Source organism: Chenopodium album, chromosome 3 (assembly GCF_948465745.1).
Source record: "Chenopodium album chromosome 3, dcCheAlbu1.1, whole genome shotgun sequence".
Classification (NCBI taxonomy): Eukaryota; Viridiplantae; Streptophyta; class Magnoliopsida; order Caryophyllales; family Amaranthaceae; genus Chenopodium; species Chenopodium album.
In genome coordinates, this window is record NC_137836.1 from 61173780 (window position 1) to 61200835 (window position 27056).

Consider the following 27056-nt stretch of genomic DNA (forward strand, 5'->3'; position numbering starts at 1 on the left):
AAACTAATTAGTAGTATAATCACCAAAATTTCAAAACATCATTACTATAAAAGCCCTAAATCAATTGTTCATAAAAACCCTAAAATCATGATTTTCAATAATTAAAAACCCTAGGTTATTAAATTTACAAAATCTGAAAATTATAACATTTATAAAATCTGAAATTATAAAGTTGAATCATCAAAATACAATTTGATACCAATTAAATTGATTCAAACAATAAAATCAAAACCCATAAATAATTATAATTACACAAATTAATAAAACAAAAGAGAAAGGAAATAAAACTAACCTTTTGTGTGGGGAAATTTTGGGGATGTATGGGGTATTTATAAGAGAGAGAGTGGTGTAGGGTTAGTTTTAAGATTGGGCCTCATAAAATTAATGGGCCAATTAAGAAAAGAAAGTGGGTTTGGTTTGTTTGCTGGATATAAATTAGTGAAGAAAGGTTCATAAAAAGTTCTTTGTAATAAAATCGTTCATCAAACCCAAAAATAATTTGAAACTTTTGAAATTAAATCCGAAAAAAATACAAATAACTATTATGAATAAAATATAATTTCATTAATAATATATTTAAAAATACGGGGGATTACATGTTTTAATTTATTTCGTTCCAAATTCTGATTTGTTTCTATCGATTCCGGACTATTTTCTTATAAATATGGGTCGTATCTCCCCGTCCTCATTCATATACAATTCACAATCATCCACAATCTCTCTTCTCTCTAAAGCTAGAAGCTTAATCTCTCTCTATTCTTTTTCTAACCCCCCCCCCCCCCCCCCCCGCCCTTTTACAAAATTCCACATTCACAAGTTCTAGGCACACCTAGCTAGCCAAGTTTGAAGTTGCCTTCGCCGTAGACTTAAAAGGTTGATAATTTCTGAGGGTTTGGTCCCAAATCACTATTTTAATTATTTAATTTAATTGTTTGATTTAATATTTTCCTTGAAGTTACTAATGCGTGTATTTTGTTATTAGAAAGAGATACGAGGCATCGAAGTAATATAAGTAATCTAATTATTCTTTTTGATATAGAAATCACGCTTTTATTATTTTAATTATTCCTAGTATCATGTTAGGATGTTTTATTGCTTCCTAGTATCATGTTTAGGGTAATAACTAAGATTTCTAATATCATGTATGTTTCTATTTTTTCTTAATATCTTGTTAGTATCATGTTATGACTAAAGCTTTAATATTTATTGTTTAGTGATATGCTAGGGTTTGTTATTAACTTGTTAGTATCATGCCTAGGATCTTGCTAATATTAATATGTTGAGAACATTATTAGTTTGATGGTGATTGTTATATTGTTTCTTGATTATTATTGTTGCTTGTTATTGCTTGATCACGCCTTTTATGAATGTTTAAAGGGAATTTGTACTTGTAATCACGCTTAATAAGATAATTAATAATCTTGTTTAGTCTAATATGATTATAATTCAAGTGATCGCCAATAATATTTTTGTTTGTGCATTAATATTCAACCAAGATAGATTAAACATGTTTAGGGTTAATATATTGATTGTATGTTAGTCAAAAAGCGTACATGAATATGAGAAGAATAAAGTAGAGGCCTATTTTTAGGGCAGATTCAATCTCTTTTAAGTTGGATTTGTACCTTCATCCCCGAATATCCAGTCATGGTTCCTGGCCACTATGGAGTTAGCGATATCATGGATCGTGAAGGGGTGTAACCTTCACCCTATGAACGGTTTACAAGTTCCTAAAACTTGTTGGCGTCACTTTTGCTCTATCTCCCTTTCCTTTGGACGCCACCATGCTTAAGTGTATGATCACGGTGGGGCTTAAGTGTGGGATGCTTGAAATATTTACTACATCTGTAAAGTCAAACTTAGTTTGTAGAGGATTGGAGGTCGAGGTTCTGTGTGATTCTTGTGCAGTGGTATGGAGCTGGAAGATGCTCAACATTTATTTATGGGTTGCTCTTTTGCAAAGTATGTTTGGAAGACTTTCCCTTTGCATATTTTCTCTGAACTTGATGAATATATTCCGCTGCATGCGACACAAGATTCAAAAATATATCGTGTTGTTTCATAGCGAGGAAGGTTGACATAGTGAATGAATTAGTATATTTGGGAGTGTTCTTTGGAGCCTTTGGTTGACAAGGAACGGAAGGGTATTTAATAACAATGGTGGTTATTTGGTGGACTTATTCATAAATAATTATACCAATGCTAGCTAGGGAATGCTTAGCTGTTTGGAAAAGGGTTGATTTAAGAAGCTCGATTACTACTCGAGATGTGGGTGTCAATGATGTACCCCCGGGTCTTGCAAGGATGGATATTGGTAATGAAGGGGATATCATTTTAAATAATCCACAAGATGTACGTTTGAATATGATTGTGATGGTTGATGGATCCTGGAAGAATAGTACGAGAAATGCAGAAATGGGATGCACATACTATGTGGACCAATCTACATTTTTAGTGGGGGGAGGCACCTTTGGAAAAACACACTCACCATTACAAGCAGAACTTTTAGCGTGTTTAAAAGTCATCCTATGGGTGAGGCTGAAGAGTTATGACAGAGTTATGGTTTGTACAGACTCTTTAGCTATTGTCCAATTGCTCCAAAACCCCAAACAAAGAAAGCATAGACTTCTTTGGACGATTGGGACCCTAATTCATGAAGGGCAAGGTTTGAAGAATTGCATTTTCTGAAAAGTTGGAAGGGAACAGGTTGCAAAGGCTCATGATATTGCTAATATGTGTAGGATTAGTTTGCACAATTTTTCTACCTAGTTTTGTTATTATTACAAATAAATGATATAGCCGATTTTTAAAATAAATGTACTCTGTAACACTTAAAAAGATAGAGAGTTTCTCTTCAACTATCATAAAACAGTTTTTTCTCTCTCTAAAAATTTGAGAGCCTCTCTCACTAAGTTGTGAGTTCTTTTCCTTGGTCAAAGAGCTAATGCATGCAATTCTATTGACCATTTCATTCTTCTCCAATCTCTGAAGCTTCCTTGCTTTATTTGCAAAGGCAAAAGCCTTTCCATATCTCCTCTTCGATTTTCTGGAGGATTAAAGCCTGCATAATTTTCTTCACCACAAGAATCACCAATCAAGTTAGCTAAATTTGTCTGCTACATTTCTAGAGCCCCGGACTCAAGTTAATTAATTGTTCTGTGCGTGCTGAGCATTTATTACATCTGTCGTGCATGCAATCGAGGAGCAAGAACTGAAGAGACGTTGTTCCTTCTATAAATGCTCTGGGTATATTGCTGCAAAGAGTATATTCCCACAAACGACAACTTTTCTAATTACTTCTCCTGCTATTTTATTCTTCTTTCTTGTTCTCTAGTAATAATTCTCTGATAATGGAGAATAATAACAACGACTCAGTGTTTAGGATGGGGGATTTAATTCCCTCGTCTAAAAATAACCAATCACATGACCGCATAAATTATTTATGGTGTGTAATTGGCAGCTTTATAGGACATAATCCACCACCTGTGGAGTATGTCCAACACATTGTTAACTCGAGGTGGGTTCGACGAGGTGATATAAGGGTCCACAAAATAGGAATTTATTTTCAGTTTGAGTGCAAGGAACCTCTTGATCGCCAAGGAATCATTAGGGAGAACACTGCGATTTTCGATGGAAGGGTGATTGTTTTCAGAAGATACCAACCTATCGATGTCCCTCAACACATCGAGTTCTCTATGGCTCATATTTGGGTAAGGGTTTATGGTTTACCTTTTCCTTTTTTAACTTCTCAATGGGCTCGTCGTATCTTTGAGCGTATAGGGCACATAGATATGTTGGATCAAGTGAGTGATCGTGCACCACGCTTTTCTGAACTCCGTGCGAGGATGGTGATTGATCTCTCGCAACCTTTAATTTCGGGATGTTTTATCCCTGTCTCGGAGGAGAAGGTGGTGTGGGTTCACTTTAGATACGAAGGTATCTTCAAGTTCTGCAAGCAGTGCGGATTAGTAGGACATTCAACCAGAAGATGCAACTTAACTTCTCAAGTTGCGAGAAGAAGGCTTCGACAGAGGATGGCAGCGAGGGAGCAAAGCGGCCTTCGCATTTTGTATGGTCCCATGGACCAACCATATTATACTAGTATGATTCGTGGGCTGCCGAATAGGTACATTTTCAGGAATACGGCCGCAAATCTTCGACGGCTAGAGGAACCTGAGGACCTATATGCGGAGATGCGTCGACAAAGAGATAATGATCTCACAGGTTAGGAGTTTGACCAATCTTCACCTATAATGATACGGAGGTGTATTATTCGGGTAATGACGATCCGGAGGTGGATTCACAAGATTACGGAGATGTGGATTTTACTCCAAATCTAACGCCTTCTCCAAGCCACCACTATGGGCTGCAGGGTGATCCCTATGCCCAATTTTATCCGCGGCAGCAACAAGGGCCCAGAAGAGGCCCAAGCGAAGGTGAAGAACCAGCCATGACTTGTCTTGGTGGCTGGTTACATATCTCAACAGGGTCACCGCCAAGATGGAGCCCAGCCCATCACCAACATAGGGTCGAACTTCCCCCACCGTTACCGCAAAACAGGTTCGCAAACTCCACCTTTGAGGTGGGGGAGTCTTCAGGGGCAGGTGGTCGACAGAATCAACAAGACGGGCAGGGCTCGAATCTGTTCAACACGCTGGGAATTTCGGAATGGGCAGCAACGCCTTTTACGCACTTAAGCTATGCAGCATCAACAGGTTTGCTACAGGATGTTGCTAATAATGGTTTGGCTTCGCCGCCACCGACTAGTGTTCCGCCGCCATCGCAATTTCTGCTTGAGCCCCCTCAACCAAGGGTAACGCGCATCTCCTCACCTAATTCTGCTATTTTACCTTATGCTAGAAATATTATTGAAGCAGGTCGTAGGCTCGTACACTCACTCACAAATAACAGAGCTACTTCAAGGGTTTTCCCGGAGCCTTTGCCGTGTAGGGAACCGTTCTTTGAGCCGGCTTTTCCCCACATGCCGACAATGGAGTTTGACCCTCCAAATTCTCCGGCATCGCAAGATCAACTCCTCAATGAGCCGCAAATGTTAAGCTCGGGTTACACGGGTGGTTGGCCGAGGAAAAGGGTAAGGGAAGAAATTCATTATATGTCTCGTTCTTGTGATGATGGGTCGGTTAGGGAAATCTCTTTTGCTTTGGATTGGGTGGCTCTAAAAAGGCGTCGGACTTTGGAAAGGTGGTCAGAAAAAGGAGGATTTAGCTTATGGAAAAGGGACAACAAAATGGGTTTTGAGTTCAAGTCGAAGGCAATATCGGATGTGGATATGGCAAGACAATGGGGGGTGAAATTGCGCTCTCCTCATCTCAAGAAAGATAAGGGGAAGCGGAGAATGCAAACCTCCTCTTCTTCCTCTTATTCTAGTCCTTCGAAAAAGAGGAGGAGCGAGGAAGTGACTTCAAGACACACTAGTGGAGATGATGACATGGAGATCGAAGTAGAAAATGCAATAATGAGTTCGATGGATGATTGTTTTGGTGAGGCGGCTGCACCAGATCAGCCCCCGATGGATATATGAAAATTCTATCTTGGAATTGTAGGGGTCTCAATGACACACAAGCCCCTACACATCCTTACCTAGTGTGGTTAATTTCTACTAAATTTCCTACTTTCTTATTCTTGTCAGAAACTAAGATGCCTTTTAATGATGTTAAGCTTTTAGTTGAACCGTTTACTCCAAATTTTTCTTATGGAGTAGACTCGGAAGGTACTAAAGGGGGACTAGCGGTTTTTAGTTGGTTTCATGGGGTTTGTAGTTGCATAGTCCTTAACCCGAACTTTATATTATGTAATCTCAAAGAAGTGAATGGAAGTAATAGAAATGTTTTATTTTTGTACGGAGAGCCTAAGGTCGAGGAGAGACCTAGAGTACGGGGTGAACTTTCTACTTTGCTTTATTTAACCCCAAATTGTCTAATAATTGGGGATTTTAACCAAATTGATTCATTACAAGACAAGTTGGGTGGTTCTACTTTAATTAGGGGTCTTAATGATTTTGTGGATTGGCGTTTGGAAAATGATATTATGGATGTTCCGTTCTCGGGTCCTCGGTATACTTGGACGAATAAGAGGTTAAATGGTGGCCTCATCATGGAAAGGTTGGATAAATCCTTATGTTTCTCAATGGTTCGATGATTTTCCAGATGGGAGAGTTTACCATGAACCGATTATGGTCTCTGATCATGCAGCAATTGTGTATGATTCGGACCCAATGCTTCCAAGGTCAAATCGACCTTATCAAATTGAAAGATGGTGTTTGCAATTCTCAAATATTTATTCGATGATTGGTAATATTTGGGAAGGTAATGTAAATGGCTCAAGTATGTTTGTTCTTGCCAAATATCTTCACTCCTTCCGTGCTCAAGCCCAAAAATGGTGCCTCGATAACAAAACTTTCTGGGGTGTAAATTGGAGAAACGTCACTAGCAACTTGACATTACAAGGATCGTCGATTACCACCCTTAGGGATGGTGAAGATTTTGTGAGGGGAATCAACAACCTAATCCCGAACTGCCCAATTGATTTCCAATACTGGAAACAACGCCTTAAGGATAAGTGGATAAGGGAGGGGGACATGCCGTCTCCGATGTTGTATAAAAGGGTCAAACAGAAGCAAAAAAAGAGAGAAATTATCTCCATCCGGAATGAGGAGAATCAGTGGGTTTCGGGGCATGATCAGGTGGCCTCGGTTATTCAAGATTCCTTGAAAAATGTCTTCATTCCGAGCTTGACTGGTAGAGGAAGTACGGAGGAAGACATTGATCTCCTATTCCGAGAAATGGCTTTTCCACAGTTAGGTGTAGCTGAGGCTGTTGCCCTTATCAAACCTTTCGATCCTCCGGAAATAAGAAATGCTATGTTGTCTATTCACCATCTTAAATCCCCGGGACCAGATGGGATTATCGCGGAATTCTTTCATGTTCATTGGAAAGTAGTTGGATCCTCTGTGGTTAAGGCAGTGCAACATTTTTTTCAATACTGGTTTTCTCCTGAAAGAATTTAATGCCTCCCTTTTGATCTTGATCCCAAAAGTGGAGTGTGCGGAGATTGCGGCGCATTTTAGGCCTATTAGCCTTTGTAATACGATTTATAAATGCATTACTAAGTGCATGGTCAATCGTATGAAAAACTCGCTCCCGCTTTTGATTACAGAATTTCAACATGCTTTTGTCCCAGGATGGTATATGGAGGACAATATTCTTTTGAGTCATGAGTTAACCCATGTCATCAACAGTAATAATGTTAGATGTCCTCTTGCGGCCCTCAAGATCGATATGTCAAAAGCTTATGATCATGTAAGTTGGATTTTTATCTTAAAAATCCTAAGAGCGTATGGTTTCCCGGAACAATGGGTTAGATGGGTTGAGCAGTGCATTACGACTGTGTCTTATGAGTCCATAAATTAATGGTAGGGTGACGGATTCTTTCACCCCGGAATGCGGTTTACAACAGGGAGACCCTCTTTCTCCTTATCTTTTTCTTTTCTGTATGGATGTGTTGTCTAGGATGCTCCTATTAGCAGAAGATTTCAATTTAATCCAAGGTATCAAAGTCACTAGGAGATCCCCGTCGATTTCTCATTTGTTTTTCGTTGATGATGCTATGATCTTCTTCAAAGCTACCAATGATTCCTGCCAGCATATCGCAAACTTATTGGCTCGCTTTGAAAAGGTTTCAGGTCAACAATTAAATTTCCAAAAGTCCTTTATAAAATTCAATTGTGCTACTTCGAATCAGGAAAGGGAGATTTTTAAAAAAATTTTGAGGATGGAAAATAAGGAGAACTTGGGAATACATCTAGGAGCTCCAATTGATTTTACCAGGAAAAAAGTTGATACCTTCAGGTACCTGGTTGATAAAGTAGCTTCAAAAGTGCTAAGCTGGAGTTCTTTGAGGCTTTCACAGGCAGCAAAGCTGATCTTGATAAATTCCGTCATCATAAGTATTTCGTCCCACATAATGAAATGCTTCCATCTTCCTATTTCTATTGCAAAGGCCATCGATTCCATCATTGCGAGATTCTTCTGGGCCTCCAATGGGGATAGGGGCATTCACTGGGTCAAGAGGGATATTATCCACCTGCCAAAGGGAATGGGCGGTCTGGGTATCAGGTCAGTTGAAACTCTAAATGATGCGATGCTTTTTAGACAAGTCCAAAGAATGCATTGCAATCCACATCTTCTAGTTTCCAAGATTTTCTATAAAAAAGAGTCTAGTCCTATGTACACTGGAAGGGCCTTTTCATCAACAAGGATAAACTCGTCATGGGGAAACAAAGGGCTACAAAGGGCAGCTAATAGATTAATAGAGGGTTTTTCTGAAAAGTTGGAGACGGAAGTCAAATCAAATCTGCAAATATGTAATGGGTGGGTGGGGATATCCCAATGATAGCTTCTAATCAGAATTTGAGAGGAGTTGGCACGGGTTTGGTTAGTGATTTCATATTAAGGGACCCAAAGAGATGGGATATCCAGAAGGTGAGAAACTACTTTGAGTGGGATAGTGCAAAAGATATTCTGAACTTGGAATTATCAGATTCACAGGAGGAAGATGTCCTATACTGGGGACACCATAAGACAGGTAATTATTCAACCAAGACGGGGTATGCCTTTCTTCAAGGTATAAAGAAGGTTGAGTTTGATAGAGGTCTGGACCAGGAATTCTACAGAATTTTGTGGCGACTTAAGATCCCACCAAAATGGAGTCTTTTCCTTTGGAAATTGGTGATGAATGGGAAAGCAGTCAACTCAAATCTACACCATAGGGGTATTACGGTCCATTTGGGTTGTGAAATGTGTGGTGGGGAAGAAGAAGACATTGAGCACCTTTTCAGAGATTGTGATTTAGCTCAGAGTGCGTGGGAAGAAAGCTCTTTTTGTCCCACTTTGGAATTAGCTGAACCAATGATGATGCGTCATTGGATTCAAAGATATATCCTGCTTTTCTATAGCGAGGATGGTATCCATAGCGATAGAATCGCTAGCTTTATAATGATGCTATGGTGTTTATGGACCAACAGGAATGGAAAGGTCTTCAGAGGAGATGGGGGCGACTTGCAAGCCTTACTTCGTCATATTGGAAAAGCAAAAGAAGACCTAGAAAAATTCAGAAACAGGCCAGTGTCCGCTACAGGGAATGAGGGAGGAACCAGACCGCCAGGCTATGACTACGCTGTAATTGGTAGAGAAAGCTTCATCTTAAGGTCTGGTGGGGTGTGCTCTCAGGGAGTCACAATTCTCATTGATGGTTCGTGGCAGAGAAATACCGGAAATGCTGGAATGGGCTGGGTTATTCAGCAAGATACAGGGGACCAGACGATAGGAAGAGGGCACTTTTGTAGGGTAGCTTCTGCCCTTCATGCAGAAGCTATGGCTTGCCTTGTGGCAATCAGGTGGGCTTCCTCTAAACAGTGGCAGCGGATAGTGATCTTCATAGACTCGTCTATGCTGGTCAATTTCATTGGAAATCGGCAGAATCCAACCATCGACATCTTGTGGACAATAAGGGATATTCAGGAAGAGGCTAGGGGGTTTCAGTCCTGTATTGTGTGGAAGGTAAGTAGGGAACAGGTCAAACAGGCACACTTGGTGGCTAATGACTGCAGAACCTCGATGAATTCTTTTATTACTTAGTTTCTTTGCTCTTCTGTTGTCAAAAAAAAAATAAAATAAAAAAAAAAATAAAAATAAAAAGATAGAGAGTATCATTTTTTTTTTGTACGGTCCAGTCACTACAATTTATTTATTCTTACCAAGCAATGGCCTAGTGGAAAGGAATGGACCGTTCCCCCCTACTCTTAAAATGTATAAATTGCAAGGCTGGATTGATCCGTGAAAAGATACGACAAGGCAATTTATCTTACTTACCTAAAAAACTTTACTTGTTAGACCTCTGTTTTTTTTTTTTTTTTTTTTTTTTTTAATTATTTGCAACAAATAAACAGATTTATGTTTCACAAATAACGCTCTTTTATTGCAAATAATAAAAGACGCAGGTTGAATATATATATATATATATTCTTTATTAATTTATTCTTACGTTAAAAATTTTGTTTTTTTCACTATCCATAGATGCCAAACCTACATTCTTGGATTTTCTCGTTAATTAAGTTAAGCCTCATTTAAGTTTTGGCTTTTTATTTTTGCAAAAGCTCTACCATGGCCTGCCATTGCAACCTTTTAACTCTTTTAATATTCGTTGCTGCAAAAACAGTTATTGAATAAAGCACAATTATTGAATAAATCTCATGTTGCTCACGTTTCATGATTTTGAACTAGTTTTATTCTTCTCTATTATTGGATCTATGTGTCGTAAAGGATAGAAAAGACTTATTTCTTCCACTTTAATTTTAAGATATAAAGCCAATACTCATAATATATATAATCAAAAAGAGAAGCTTATTCATTAAAAAAGAATAAAAGGTTATGAACAAAGCTATGTAACAAGTAGTAATAGATACGGAATTACTTATTATATATTGTGTACGTGAAACCATGCATTATCATAAAAATATAAACTACCTTAGACACTCAAAAAAAGAAAACAATAGACAACTAAATAATGGAAACAGAGCTTTACAATGCCGCACTATCAGGTAATGTAAGCTTTCTAAACGATGCACGAAACAAAGAACTAGAGAGTGGCAGTGAGGAGTATTTTCTTAAGCAAACTGACCACAAAAATAACATCCTTCACTTAGCTATTCAATATAAGCAATTCGGGTTCGTAGAAGTTGTTTTAAAGGGCTTAATATCTAAACAAGCCATTGATAAGCTGATAAATCAGATGAACGAAGACGGAAACACCCCTGTCCATGTCGCTGCTGAGGTTGGCGACATGGATATTTTTAAGCTACTCCATGACTATGTGTACGGAGAGACGGTCCAAGAGGAGAATAGCGCGTTCGCGATGAAGAATGGAGAGGGCAACATACCATTACATGTTGCACTTATCCATGGCAATGTTGAGGTTGCTAGATTGTTGGTAGAGAACCATCCTGAAATGGTTAGTGATATCAACAATTCTAAAGAGACTCCTCTTCATCTTGCTACCATGCACCAACCTATTGGTAAGTATGAACTTCTACCGTAATTTTTTTTTTTTATTATTATTATTATTTTAAATTTTTTTATTCAACTTCTACCGTATTTTATCTTGACTGTATTTGTTAATATACAGAGGTGTATAATATATAGAAAAAACATACTTCCTCCATTTTCTTTTAGATGCAACACACCCTTTAGCGCGTTAATTAAGAAAGGTGGGTTTACATGATATAATAAACTTTAAAATAGGATGAGTGGTTGTTAGGAGTGTAATTTAGTGGGACATGTGCTTTAAATAAGGAAAATAATATAGTTTTTTTTTTCTAAAGTAACATTTCTTTTATAGTGTGTTGCAAGTATTGTGACATTTTCTTTATAGGGAAGTGTTGCAAGTAAAAGAAAACGGAGGAAGTATAAACTTTTTTTTTTTTTTTTTTTTTTTTTTTTTTGTGAAAACATACTTCCTCCGTTTTCTTTTAAACGCAACACACACTTTTTCATGGTATTTAAGAAATGTGGGGTTCACATGATATAATAAACTTTAAAATGGGATGAGTGGTTGTTAGGAGTATAATTTAGTGGGCCATGTGCTTTAAATAAGGGAAATAGTATAGTTTTTTCCTTAAAGTAACTTTCCTTTTATAGTGTGTTGCAAGTATTGTGACATTTCCTTTTTAGGGAAGTGTTGCAAGTAAAAGAAAACGGAGGAAGTATAAACTTATCAAGCTCTTATTAGATTCCTCACCAAAAAAAAAAAAAAAAAATTTAAAAAGAATAAGATTAACACAAAGTCTTATATGCGGCTAGCCGCATGGTGTGACCATCCAATATGAGGGTTACTTTGTTAGTGTTATAGGGGTTACTCGTTCAGTTTTACCAGGGTTACTTCGTCAGTATAGTAGGGGTTACTTTCTCAGTATTACAAGAGGTTATCGGGTCAGTGTTACAGGGGTTACTTTGTTTTTTAATAAGTGGCCATATGGTGTGGCCAGCCACACACAAGACGCACTGTAATATTAATATTGTACTCCCTCCGTGTTTTTTTAAGTGATACACATTGATTAGCACATAGTTTTAGGCAATTTAATTGACTTAAATAAAATAAGAGGTAAGTGGGGTAGTGGAGTATTAAAAAATTGTTAAAGAAAGATAGTGGGGTTAATAGTTTATTGAAAAGTAATGAATGTGAGAGGAAATATATAATAAAAAAGTAGTAGTGGGTTTGGGTGGGGGCCATGAGAGGAGAGATATATAATATTTTAATGTATTGTTTTGCCAAAAAAGGAAATGTATCACTTAAAAAAACACGGCCGGAAATGGAAAATGTATCACTTAAAAAAACACGGAGGGAGTATAAATTTTATATTTTAAATGTCATTATATATACTATCTTCATCAAAAATTAATGTATGAGTTGAATTTTTGTACTACACACATAACTTACTTGGATAATTTTTTTTACTAATATATAATAGTAATTGTCGAATACAAAAGCTTCTTTTTCCATTGAATTCAATAAAGTTAATAAATGAGAGAGAGTGAGATGCAATTTCTTCCCTAACTTATTAACTTGGAAAATTTGTGAACAAGATCCTTTTAAGTAGACCTTTTGGTGACAAATTGGGATATCAATGGGGCGGGGCGGGGCGGATGTTAACCTTCCCATCCCCATCCCCATCCTCGTAGCGGGTCCAGAACTCATCCCTATCCCCGTCCCGGTGATTACAAATCCAAAACCACCCTCGCCCCGCCCCCCACTTGAATATCCACCCCGGCCCCACCAAATCCCCACCAAAAACCCGCCTAATCCCCACCCAAGATCCGCCTTTCAAATACACAATTCAACATAATTAATAAGGATTACAATAATAAAAAAAAATAATCTTAATATTACACACGTTTTTATTTATAATATAAGTGTAGTATAAAGTATTATAATTAATATTTTATTTCATGTTATTATTTTATAAAGTAGTATAAAAGTATATAATTTTGTTTTTAAAGATACATATATGTAGGTATTAAGTGGGAATGGGGCAGGTACGAAGTGGGGCGAGTGGGGTGGGGCGGGTACAACTTAAAGTCCATCCCCGCCCTATCACCCATGGCGGGTATGGTTTTTATCCCCATCCCCGCCCACCACCCGCTAAATCGAGACCCATCCCCGCCCCAATGGGGCGGGGATGGGGCGGGTCTCCTACTTGACCTGCCCCACTGACATCCCTAGTGACAAAGGCCCTTTTATGAAAAAAGGTAACGCAAAATGTCCTTATATATCATGTTTGGGTTGTGAGGATGGTCTTTTGACCATTTTCCGGCGTTGACTTTTTTATTTTCAGGCCAAAAAAAGCAACGTGTAAAGCACGTGACTTATTAAGTTCCCTTTTTTCCCTGTTTTCTCTCATTGCGGGAAGGTTTAGCCTTCAATTACTTTGATTAGCCTTCAATTTTAATTTATGGGATTACAATTGAAGTTTTAGTGTTAATTATTTTCAGAAATTAGGGTTTAATAGGGGTAAAAAAGGGGAAAACGAGGGAAAAGAGGAGGGAGAAAAAGGGAACTTTGATGTGACTTTTTTCCCGGAAATTAAAAAAGTCAACGCCGAAAAAATGGTCAAAGGACCCTCCTCACAACCTAAACATGATATACGGACCTTTTGTGCCACCTTTTTAATAAAGGACATTTGTCACAAAAAGGTCCAATTAGAAGGACCTTCCTCACAAATTTTCCTATTAACTTAAGCTGCATATGACCCGACAATGTATATATATATTTTAAAAAAAACAAATCAATTTATTAATATTGGTGTATATTGCACATTTTATCTACTCTCTTTGTTTGAATTTAGTCAATAATAATAATAATAATAATAATAATAATAATAATTTGGGAAAACTCCTAAATAAAAATAAATAAATAATTAATTAAATAGATACATAAGTACATAATAAATAACACTGAAACCACAATCATTGTCTGATCTGCCATTTGTAGTTGGGATATAAAGCCCTATTGACTACCTTCACCAATTCATATTCACAAATTAACACAATTTCCACAACTGGTATATTCATATAAACATTATTATCTTTAAACATTACTTCTTTCTGATTGTATGCGTGTGATATAATTGAAATAAATAGTTACGATCTATTAACTAACAGCGCGTTTTCAATGCCCCTACCGCACCGTAGGGCAGGGTGTCATATTAGTAACCCCTAAAGTAACCCCTCAATTCAAGTAACCCCACTTAAGTAACCCCCAAAGAAACCCCTCAAGTAACCCCACTTTAGTAACCCCTCTAGTAACCCCCAAAGTAACCCCTAACCGTACAAAGTACCCCCCAAAGTAACCCCCAAAGTAACCTAGTAACCCCTTAAGTAACCCCTGACCGTACCTAGTAACCCCCTAGTAACCCTAACTAATTCTACACCACCTCAAAGCCTTAAACTCCACCACACCATCACCACCTCTCGCACTCACTACCCCACGTCACTAGCCCCAACGCCACCAGCAAACACCAACCACACCCAGCAACCCACACACCAACCACCACGCGCAGCAACCCTAACCAACCACGCCACTACTAAAATTCGGCCAAATTGCGACTGTCTCTGACGGTCGCAGATTATAGTAAAAACGGTCGCAATTAGTAATTGCTACCGTCAACGGTCGTAAGGTGGTGGTCGTTATTCACGTGGTCGCAAAAAATCATTTTTGCGACCGTTTGACGGTCGTAGATTTTTTGCGATCGTTTTTATTATTTTCAACGACTGTTTAGAAATCGGTCGCAAAAATTAAAAATTGCGACTGGTTATGTCAGCGGTCGCAATTTTTGGAATTAGCAACCGCCATAAGCCGTCGCTAAAATTTTTTTTTTTAAAAAAAAAAAGAAAAGAAAAATCGCACTACTGCTTTTCGCATCCAGCCTCACCAACCACCGAAACCACCTTTACACACCACCACTGCCAACCCAAACCCCACCTTTACCCACCACTTCTACCCACCCTAACCACGAAAACCCACCGCCGCTCACCTGAAACCACCTAACCCACCACGACCGCCAACCCAAACCACCTTTACCCACCACAACTCCTCACCCTAACCAATAAATCAACTACCGCTCACCTGAAACAACCTCAACCCAACGCCGTTCACCTAAAACCATCTCAACCCAACGCCGCTCAATCGAAACCACCTCAACACCACTCACCCGAAACCACCTCAACCCAATGCCGCCCACAAAAATTAAGAAAATTACCCACAAAATCAGAAATAAAATTATACAAATTACAGAAATTTACCCAAAAATCAGAAATAAAACAATAATATAGATCTTTCAAAAATTATAAACTAAAATTACAATAAACAACACAAATTAGAAATAAAACAATAATATAGATCTTTCAAAATTAAAAACTAAAATTACAATAAAACAATTATACATAATCAGAAATAAGAAACAATAAATCTAGATCAACAATATAACCTAAATTAATTATCAGATCTAGAAAACCTTAACTTCTCTTAGGCTCGTTCTTGTGACGGTGGAGGTCTTGTTACAGTGTGTGGTCGTGACGGTGGCGAGCAGCGTGGAGGAGAGGGAAATCGCCGGCGAAGCTTCCGATTTGAGCCGAATCTTGAATGAGCAGCGATTTCCGGCTTCTTATTCTTCAATTCTCAAGTGCTTTGCTTCATTTTCGGAAGTGAAAGAGGAGAATTAGGAGGTGAGAGTGAAAGAAGAGGGGCGTGAGAAGGATATAGTGGAGAAAAGGAAAATGGAGGGTGAAAGAGGAGGGTCGGCTGAGAAGAGAGATAGAGAGAGAGAGAGAGAGAGAGAGAGGGGGGGGGGGAGCGGCTGTTAACAAAAAAAAAAATTAGGGTTAGTTTGGGTTGGGAAGCTTAAGCCCCTTATATACCCTATTTTAAAAATTAATAAATAAACAATTACGGCCGCTAAAACGGTCGCAAATTGTTATAATCTGCGACCGCCTTATAAACGGTCGCAAATATTATAATCTGCGACCGCCTTAAGAACGGTCGCAAATGGTCGCAAATTGCGACCGTTTCTATAACGGTCGTAATGTTTGCAAATTGCGACCGTTTTTGGCGGTCGTAACAAAATTGTTTTTATTTAGAATTATTTTTAACATGTATATTATTTTAAAGAAATTTTTAAATACCTTTGCGACTGTTAAATAGCTTAAAAACGGTCGCAAATCTGCGACCGCCTTAAAAACGGTCGCAAATCTGCGACCGCCTTAAAAACGGTCGCAAATATTATAATTTGCGACCGTTTTAATGACGGTCGTAAAAAAACGGTCGCAATTTGACCGAATTTTAGTAGTGCGTGCAACAACCCTAACCACCACGCGCAGCAACCCTAACCAACCACTCCCAACAACCTAACCACCACTCGCAACAACAAACCCAAATCCAACCCACCCTAACCACCACGCGCAGCAACAAACCAAAACACAATTAAACCGGAAAAAAAATAAAATTAAATCTAAGAAATACCTTAATTATTAACAATGGCTTCAAATTTCACTTCAATTAGGTTAAAAAGGCCAAATTCGACCATGAAAACACTAGATCTAGGGTTTTCATGGCTGAATTTGGCCTTAAAAATCTCTATTCGGCGACGGAGTACTATAAGAGCTTCACGACGACCACGAGGGTGAGAAAACGGAGTACGAAGAGCTTCAAGGGTGAGAAAATGGAGGAGAAGAGGTCATCGACGATCTGAGTTTTCGGTGCTTCAAGGATGAGAAAATGGATCGGAGGAGATGAGAGGAGAGAGGAGAGAGAGAAAATTATTTTTTAAAAAAAAAATTTGCGGCTGGCAGTACGGTGCGGCCTGCCGCATATAAAACTTTGTGATTAACTAATACTAAAACAGAACATGCTTATATAATTTTTGACACATGCTAAAGTATCATTAAAAAATTTCCTGCCAAAACAATATATGATGTCATATTTTTTTATTATTTTTTTATTTTTTTTGGTTTTTGTTATTTTACTTATAATTAGCGTAGTTTTTAAAAGTATATTGTATCATTAATGCAATATAATGTATATCACGAATTAATTATGGAAAACCTCATTAAATGGAAACCAAATGCATCACCATCTTAGCTAAAATTTATTCATGCTTAATTAATCCTAATTTATATATAAATACATACATGTATTAGAATGTAGAATAAAAACCAAAAAAATCCAAAACAAATTATTAATGTCATTGTATTCTAATTTACCCAAGTTAAACAAATTAATAAGTCTTTTAAAGCTTCTAATATAAAAATGAAATTATTCAAAGTATGACCCGGGGCAAAGCCCGGGTCACACACTAGTTATATATAATATTCAAGATTATCGCACACAGCTAGCTTAGAGAAGTGAAAATATGTTCATGTCACTTACTTAATGATGTGGAAATTTTGTTAAATGCACTATTTAAAGTACTCACTTAATCGATTTAAACCTTTCAAAATAAAAAAAAATAAAAATTAATTGTAGCCCAAAAGCTTTAATAGCTTGTTAATTGATACTCATTATCGTCTTTCTGTCATAATTTCAAGAAAATTATCATGCATTTTGTCACAGCTCATGAATTTTGTTGAGTGGAGGAAAACTCCCTGCAAATGGGCAATTAAAAACCATAAAGAGTTTTATTGTCGAAAAACAAAGAACATGAAAATAGGAAATCAGGTATTTCATTAGGTAATTTGCTTTCAAAAATGCTGAACTCTTAATGTAGTGGGATTCAAACCAATATTGTCTGTGGTTTTGTTCTTAAGCTTTTAATATTCTAAGAATTTGAAATAACGAAATATTATCAATAAAACAAAGACTGATTTAACTTTAACACCTGAATTAACAACTCTAGCTTGAGGTAATAACGGAGTGTAAAAGGACAAAAATTCCATTGCCAAAAAATAAAATAAAATATAGTAGCACTTTGTAATTTAATTAGAAAATAACTTGAACCCTATTTGATGTATTTTAATAAAATTTTGACTTTTACTACCTCTAAAAAATGACTTATTGGCTTTTACAATCTATATAATTTAAAGTTTTATTTTACAAACTCATAAAAAAAATAAATTAAATTTGGTTTTTTCACTAAAACCCAACTTAGGTGATGAAAAATTTATGTGGGGGCCACTTTTTTCTATTTCCCTCCAAATTAAATGTTTTAAACACAATTTTCCTTTCTCTAATCTTCATTACCCTCACCTTTGTTATTCAATTCCTTTCACTTTCTCACCTTCCTCCCATTAATTTTTCTGAATTTCTAACCTCTTCTTACATTATTCATCTGTTTGTAAAATTAAAACCCTAGTCCAAGAATTAACCTTTGCCATTGGAAACTTACATTGACATCTTCTCTCTTTTGAAAGAGATACGCTTATGAAAGACATACATTTAATTTTGCAATTCACAAACAACAACTTCAATACTTGTTCCAATTTAACATAATTATCATTCCTTAGCCCTAATTTTAATAATCAATTACTATTTCAAAAACCCCCAAGTTAATTTTTATTATGATGAACCCTAATTTTTAAACTTTTATTAAAGGGGGTCAATTCATAAGTGATATAAAAATATCAATCAAACATAACATTTGGAAGAAAAATATGACATCAATTGCGACAAATAAACCTAAAAATCCATAATGTGTGTTGCGAATTGCATGAGATGCATACATGTTTCCAATTTCTTTTCATCACAAATCTAATCTGGACGAATTGATGATAGGATTATTAAATTTAAATTTCCTAAAATTTATAAACAATATTATTTGATATCTTATTAGCCTATTATGAAGGAATTTTTTTAGCCTCAATTTGTTTAATTATTTGATATCTCACTACTTTATAATGAATCAATAGATGTACCAATCGGGAAGAGAGAGGTTGAAAGTTCGCCATATCTTGACATGATAGAGCTTCTATTAAAGAAAGATAGGCGTATTGCTTGCTGGCGTGATGAAAAAAGAGCAACTCCATTACATAAGGCAGCATCAATTACATCAGCCTACAATCTACTCATTATTAGACTCATACTTGAGCATTGCCCAAATTCTGCGGAGTTGCGTGATGGTTCAAGCAAGACTATCTTACACCTTTTGAAAACAATACCAAGCTACAAAGAAGGCAAAGACTTGCTTGGTATTAAAGAAATATATGGTCTCAGGAATCATCAAGACAAAGAAGGAAACACACCATTACATATGGCTGCAAAGAATTTGAACTTTAACATGGTGCGAGTTCTATTGGATTCCTCGGCCAAACAAAGCATTCGAAACAAAGATGGAATCTCCGCTGCATCTTTAATTCAAAAACAGTCTGAGGTAAGATCAGAGCCATCTATCATTACCAATAATTCTTGTATTATTATTTTCATTTACATGAATTTGGATGTACGTAGTTCTTATAGTTATGCCCTCGTAACCTAGTTGGTAGCCCCATCATATACCTTCCCTAAAGAGTAAATTAAAGAAGACCAACAATTGGATCAAACTATAACAAGCCAAAGTTTGACTTAGTGGTAAGGATCGAGCTTTTGAGGGTTGGCATCACTAGGTGCCATTTAAGGGTAGAGATTTCCCTTACACTTCCCCCCTATTATATTAAAATTAAACTGTTGTCATTTGACTACCATAATTTTTAAAATAAGACTATTTTGATTTAATGATTTTAGAATTATTTTTAAATGCTAAATTTATTATAATTCCTTATTTCCTTAGGAATTCACTAGTTGAGTCCCATAAAAATCTTTATTATAGTCCCATAATTCCTTAGGAATTATATATATATAATAACTTATTATTCTCATATATATATATATAATTTTTTTGATGTGTATGTATAAAAAATCAAACATAAAAAATAAACTTTGATACCCAATCTAATTTGAGAAATAACACAACATTTAATACATAAAATTCATTTATTAGAGATTAAAAAGATAAATAAAACAAAATGTTTTTTTTATAAGAAATTGCTAACTATTATGTTTTTTTTTTTCCCCAAATTGTAGTGATTTTACAATTTTTTACGAAGTATCTAAAAAAACGCCTCTATGTTCTAGACTTTAAGTTAGTTCCACTTTGAGAAATTGGCAATTGTGTAAAATTAATTGCTATAGAAGTCAAAAGTTAATTTTCTTCTAAGTAACTTTATGAATTTGGTTCATCTTAATTTAATAATTTTACTTATTTTAAACCTAATCAGAAAAAATAAGTTTAAATAAAAAAATCATAAGTTCGGATCATACTTCATAGTTAATCGAATTTTGTGCATTTTTATCACTAAATATCGTTAAATTCATAATGAAAAAATTATGAAAATGAAACAATTTGTGTAGTATGTGATTGTTCTTAGCAATTTAATACTCGAATGTTTATTATCTCTTAAAAAGATTCTAGCTTATACTTTGTATAAGTTATATTTATAGGGTAATTTCGCAATATCCACGATTTTTTTGTAACCATTTTTTTTAGGATTGTTGTGCTAAATCGCAAATTTTTTTAAAAAATAAAAATAAATGATAAATTTGTTTATTTAAATGTATAATAAAACTTATTCAATATTCATTAAAAAAAAAAAGGCAACAACAACAAAAAAATGGTAAATTAAAATTGTCACAATCATATCATGATTTATATTCTAAATATAATGTGAATCTTGTGTAATAATCTTTATATAGTAATTGACTTAAAATATTTGAAAATTAAATATCTTGTGTAAACAGCTCCAAGAAATAACATATGTCATTCCGATTTCTGTTTTATTATTATATTATTTATTTTAAATATTTGAAAATTAATTACTCTAATTTTACATAAATTTTTTAAAAAATTATGAACTATAAATAATGTGCATTTGTTTATAAAATGGTATGCAGCAAACCTTGGAGAAAAATCAAATGACGTTGGAAGTATGTGAAGCAATAGACAGAGCAAATATAAGCTTTTTAAGGGAAAAAATGCATAATTTTGGAAATAATTATCTTTTCTCAAGAGATTCCAAGAGGAGGAATGTCCTTCATAAGTTAATGCACATAAGCAACGGAACTCCTGTTATACCTAATGACTTTGTTAATTTCATCGAAGAAGTTCTCGAAAGCTTTCCCATGTTTATAGGTCAAGTAGACATAAACGGGGACACTCCTCTACATATCCTTATGCGAAATTCTCCAAACACCTTGATTCGTTATGTCTCTGTGTGGGGTGATTATCGCATGTTATCGTTGTCAGACCTGAAGTTTGTGTTGACATTATTAGAGCTTTGTTACAAATATTTTGAAAGATATAAAGCAGAAGCTAACTCGAAAAGAGCTCATTATGATCGGCCATGGTTGGTGCAAAACTCGAAAGGCAATACACCCCTTCACGAAGCGCTACTAATCAAAAATCAAGATCCTGAGGTGGTGGTAAAATTGCTAAAGTTTGATATCGATACCATTGCTAGATTAACAAACAAGCTTAATGAGACACCTCTTCATCTCGCAGCTGGAATATTCAACTGTAAGTATTTGTTCTAGTCACATAACTAAAATGTTAAAGGAGCAACTCAACCAAAAACTTAAACTGATGGTTGATGGCCAGGAATATGTTTTATACTCTATCACTCCCCCTCACATGAAAGGTCCTTTGGGCTTGAAATGTGGATGCAACACAGACCCACCCATACCTGGTGCGAATTAATTCCACTTTGAAGAAGGGGCGGATGAGATTCGAACCCGTGACCTTTGTGTCACGCTGGCTCTGATACCATGTTAAAGGACCAACTCAACCAAAAGCTTAAACTGATGGTTGATGCCCAGGAATATGTTTTATACTCTATCAATGATAGAGTATAAAACATATTCCTGGGCATCAACCATCAGTTTAAGCTTTTGGTTGATGCCCAGGAATATGTTTTATACTCTATCATAAAACACCAAAATTTTAAAATTTATATTATTCTAGCTCATTTTATTTTATTTATTTATTTATTTATTTATTTTTTTATTTTTTTGGGAATAGTAGCTCATTTATTTTTCAAATTGATTTTATAAGCTGATAACTGAAGGGCGCGCTGAACCCCAATAGAATTTTTTTTTTAAAGTACAGTTTTGGCCCCAAGTTAATTTGAGCTTCTTGATCTTAAATGATCAATGTAAAAATTTATTTTTCCTCACTTTTTTTTTTTTTAAATAGGAAAAATATTTCATTAATTAAAAGTCATACGACATCTACAATAGAGATTCGACGTTAACAAATATATAAGATATTGAATCAAATAAAATTTTCCTTCATAAAAACTACGACCGTCGAGTAGATCTTGCATAGCGGAGCATCTCCCGCTTATATCGCTGAAAATTACAGCCTTATTGGAGAGACAATCTAACGATCCTTTGTAGCCGTGAGGATGTTTTCCTTCTGATTCATATGTTCGTATTCGAAAACTTGATAACTTTTACACCAACGAAATAATTTCACGACAATCCATTAGATCTGCTACCATGGATTTAAAACTAAGAAATTTCTCCCTCAAAAAGAAGAGATAAACCTTGTCTTTCGAAGGAGATAAAAAAACCCTTGTCTTTCGAAGGAGATCAGAAACCCTTTCTTTTGAGGGAGAAAAGTTCGAAGCATTATTATAAATCTAAAAAAAAAACAATAAAGAAACAAAGATTGGGGTTTTCCACCGATTAAAATCGATGAAAGCCCCTTCAAAATTCAACAATAGAGGCCAGGGTTTTGGAGAGAGAAAGAATAGTATTGAAGGTACTTCGTATATAAGTATTATTTTTCCTTACTTGAATATTTGTTAACCGAGACTCAATTACAGAACAAAGCCTTAGTTTTTCTATTTCTGCATATTTTATTCCTTGTCACATAAAACGGAACTCAATGATTTCCAACCTGTTAAATTAGTATGTAGTTCGAATGTTGCACCGGGTTGTTATTTTAATTATTTTTTGTGATTACATGTATTTGATATTTATAGTGTTTTTTTTTTAATTAAACCTTGTGATTTGCAATTATATGCATTTATTGCTTACACATTGCATGTTAAATTAGTGTGTAGTTCGAATGTTGCACCGGGTTGTTATTTTAATTATTTTTTTGTGATTATATGTATTTGATATTTATGGTGTTTTTTTTTTAAAAATTAAACCTTGTGGTTTGCATGCAATTATATGCATTTATTTTCATGTTTATAACATGGTTGATGATTGGTGGTTAAATAATCATCCTTCTTATAAGAGGTTGGGTGTTCGAATGTAGTGCATGATTGATTTAATTTTCTCAAATTATAAAGTACGTTTCTTTATGTTTAGTATAAAATAGTATCATTAATATTTTTTTAATTTATGTAATTTAAAATTTTTATTTTATAAAATTTTATAAATTTTTTATGTTAAATTAAAATTTTCAAAATATATTTGTATTGTACATTTTACAAGACTAATTGTGCTCATATGATAATCTTAAAAAAAAAATTAAAAAAAATGAAGAGATGATATTGGTTTATAATTAAAAAGCTATGGTACAAAGTCATGTTTCAAATAACTACCATAAAAAGAGGAAATACAAGTTAATCTTAATGATTGACAAAATTTGTTAATCATAAGGGTAAAATTGACTTTTCAATAAATTATTTGGGATATTTTTGTCAATGTGCTAGGATGTCCGTTACTTTAGCTTCTTCCTTCCTCTTCCTCTTCCTCTTCCTCTTCCTATTTCTTACTGCTTTCTCCATCCTTCTCCCTCCTCACTCATTTACTAACTCAACAATGACGCTTCTTCAACTTCAATTCACCACCACAACCATCATCACAATTACTGTCATTTGCTATCTCTTTCCCCTACACCGCCGACATCACTTCTTTCGTCATTTTCAAAAATTAAGCTCAATTGATGGAGCTTCAATGGAGGATTTTGTCCCCCCTAACCCTTTGGGGTTGACCATGCCCTTAATTTCACCCTTTATTCAAACGATTTTCGTTAAAGGTCGGGGAAGGTGAGTGGAGATCGAGGAAGCTTCAACGGTGTTGGTGTCGGGGAAGTTTCATTGGTGTTGGTATAGGAGATGCTTCAATGGTGGTTGAGGTTCGGGAAACTTTAATGGAGGAAGAAGCAGGAATCTTTTCAACAAAGAGAGTTTTAATGGTGGTATTGATGGAGTAACGGCAAAACAACTGTCAAATTGGCCATTAATTCAACCATGATGTGGCATCGACTACTGTTCACCAATATTACAATAATGCCATTAGATTGACGAATTTCATCAATCATTAAGATTAACTGGGGCTGGCTCCTATAAAATTGATTAGAGTGGAAACAACAATATAAAACGGAGACAATATTATTATTATTTCAGGGAAATTCCCTGTTTCTCATGGTGAGAAACGAAATTTGTTTCTTGTGGGGGCATTTTCGTGAATAAATCAACAACTTTTTCATTATTGTGGGTTCTACGTTTGAAAAAAGTTGTTGGTTTATTTACGAAAATGCCATGTGAGAAACAAAATTTGTTTCTCACTATGAGAAACTGGGGCATCCTCATTATTTCAAGCCTTTCTTGTTATAATTAACTTGTTCTTGGTTAGTTGTAGTATTTCAAATTTAAAATCAAAAGAGAGAAATTATGAACATGATCGTGAATCGAATTATTACTATCTTCCTTTGATAATAGTTATTTTTTGGTTATGTTAGACGAGGAGTCACATGTGGAAAGTGTAATCATAGATGTTTTGGCGAAGGCATATGAAGATGCGGCCTGTACACATGACGAAAACGGTCTAACACCTCTTTTAAGGGCGGCTCGAAGTGGTAATGTGATCACAATCTCAAAATTGCTCAAGTATTTCCCGGATTCAGTAATGACGTCTGATGAAAGACAAGGCCAGACATTGTGGCACCTATTAATACAACATCAACCATATTGTATTAAGTACCTCTATAAAGCACATGGAAATACAAATTTTGGAAAACAGATGTTTTTTGTGAACTATGAGGGAGACACGCCATTGCATCTAGCTATTAAAGGTGGACGCTTCTTCCATGCAAAACATTTTCTTCAAGGTATGGAGACTGGAATGATCTCGAAACTTCTTGAAAGTAAGAATAATGCTGGTGTAACTCCTAGTGATTTATTAAGATCCTCACAAGAGATTCCTGTACAGGTATGTTCATTCTTTTTACTGCAATAACTATGTTTAAACGTTTTTTTTTAATGTTTACAATATCTATACTATATTCTACTGAGTAACAAGGTGTGTCTTAGAAGTTAGAATAGTCTTAATATGTAGTTTCAACACATCAGCGTTTTATAAACTATCAAATGTATAAACTATATATACATTTGATAGTTTCAACATATCAAAGTGTGTATTAGAATTGTCACCTAGGACCATTAGAAGTTCACAATAAAATTCGGATTATTAAAAAAAAATTCAAAGCTGGAATTATTTAGGGCGAATCGAGCAAAGTTGGGATTATTTCTGTCAATTTTTCCTAATGGTAACTCAATTGGATTCCTTTTGATGCAGTTGGAGAAAATTCTAAAGAAAGATCGAAGCTTTATAGGTTATCGAAGTATGTATGGTATCGCAACAGATGATATGAATGAATATGTAAACACAATTGGTGTAATAGCAGCATTGTTGATGACAATAACGTTCACAGCAGCATTTACTGTACCTGGTGGTGCAATCCAAGACACAAATAAAAAAGATAAAGGGTCTCCAGTTCTTGTGGATGATGCGGCATTTCAGGTTTTTATGGTATTGGACATATTAACAATGAGTCTATCAACAATGGTCTTATTTTGTCTTCTTTGGATCCTGGCTGCTGGGAGTAAGCGCAACTCGATGATGTTATTGGATACAAGCATTTTATTACTCCTAATATCATTCTACACGACTCTTTTTACTTTCATGGCAGGAGTTTATGCTACGACAATTCATGTTAAACCCTGGATTGCAATCTACACTATGGTAATATGCTCTTCGCTGATGATACTCATGCAAAAATGTCTCATTGTCAGTTATATAGGATACATTGGTCCAATTCTGTGTTTTTATACCAAAAAGGTAATAGACCCACTTTTATAACAATGTAAGAAAAGAGATGAACCAAAATACCAGTAATGTTGTTTTAGCTTCAATGGTGTTGATTATATACTCTTTGTTGGAATAATATTAGACTTATAGAGTTGTAGCCATACTAAACTTCCTGAAAATAATTTTACTTGTAATAAAATGAGAACTCAATTGCATTGTTCAACTTTTTTTTACTCCCTTTTGAATTTTGATTTTGTTATTGATGAGACAACATTATTAAGTACTTCCTATTTGGTGGTAAGAGAAATCGTGCTTTATTTATTTAGTATAAAACTAGTAACTTTGTGAGAGCAATAAGGGGTTGTTTACATTTACTAAACTGAGCTAAACTGAACTGAACTAATTGGAGCTGAACTGAACTGAACTGAATAAACTGAACTGAACGAAACTGAGCTAAAATGAATATTTTATGAGAGAGAGAAATTAGGAGCTGAATTGAACTGATTGGAGATAAACTGAACTAAAATGAATTGAAATTAAGCTGAAGTGAACAGACCCTAAATTAATATAAAGAAAAAAGTATTTAACAAATAATTTGATGTAAAACATTAAATTGCCTACTTAATAAGTAAGAGAGTATAAATGATAAAAGTTTGGTGAATAGCTAAATCACCTATCAATACCCCTGCTTCAACCCGGATAAAGTATCAATAGAAACTGAGTTTGTGTTAGAGCTCTCGCAGCGGAAATGTGGCTTCTACTAGATAATATGAAACCGATACCTCACAAAGATAAGCAATATATGGGATAGACAAATAACGAACCACTATGAAGGAAATAATAAATATAAGAAAAAACTTTCTTAATGCTAAAACTTTTGACGTGAATAAAAATGAATAATTTTTTTTAATCTATTT

The 27056-nt window shown here is 35.3% G+C and overlaps 2 protein-coding genes across 2 annotated transcripts; both read left to right on the forward strand.

Moving 5' to 3' along the window:
- Positions 1-6100: 6100 nt before the first annotated feature.
- Positions 6101-7027, forward strand: LOC145625168 (uncharacterized). Its single transcript, XM_081678244.1, has one exon. It carries the CDS (start codon positions 6101-6103, stop codon positions 7025-7027), a length of 927 nt encoding a protein of 308 aa, XP_081534370.1.
- Positions 7028-10552: 3525 nt separating this feature from the next.
- On the forward strand, positions 10553-26293 carry LOC145614401 (uncharacterized). The gene is made up of 5 exons (XM_081669455.1): positions 10553-11092; positions 18972-19432; positions 20989-21610; positions 24791-25260; positions 25627-26293. Exons 1-5 carry the CDS (start codon positions 10585-10587, stop codon positions 26188-26190), a joined length of 2625 nt encoding a protein of 874 aa, XP_081525581.1. The 5' UTR covers positions 10553-10584; the 3' UTR covers positions 26191-26293.
- Positions 26294-27056: the final 763 nt, after the last annotated feature.

Bases quoted from the DNA above. Each gene is read 5' to 3' on its own strand.
- LOC145614401 (XM_081669455.1), top strand. From the start codon at position 10,585: ATGGAAACAGAGCTTTACAATGCCGCACTATCAGGTAATGTAAGCTTT. The intron at 11,093-18,971 runs GTAAGTATGAAC...ATGAATCAATAG, and splicing joins TACCATGCACCAACCTATTG to ATGTACCAATCGGGAAGAGA. The intron at 19,433-20,988 runs GTAAGATCAGAG...AATGGTATGCAG, and splicing joins TAATTCAAAAACAGTCTGAG to CAAACCTTGGAGAAAAATCA.
- LOC145625168 (XM_081678244.1), top strand. From the start codon at position 6,101: ATGGTGGCCTCATCATGGAAAGGTTGGATAAATCCTTATGTTTCTCAA.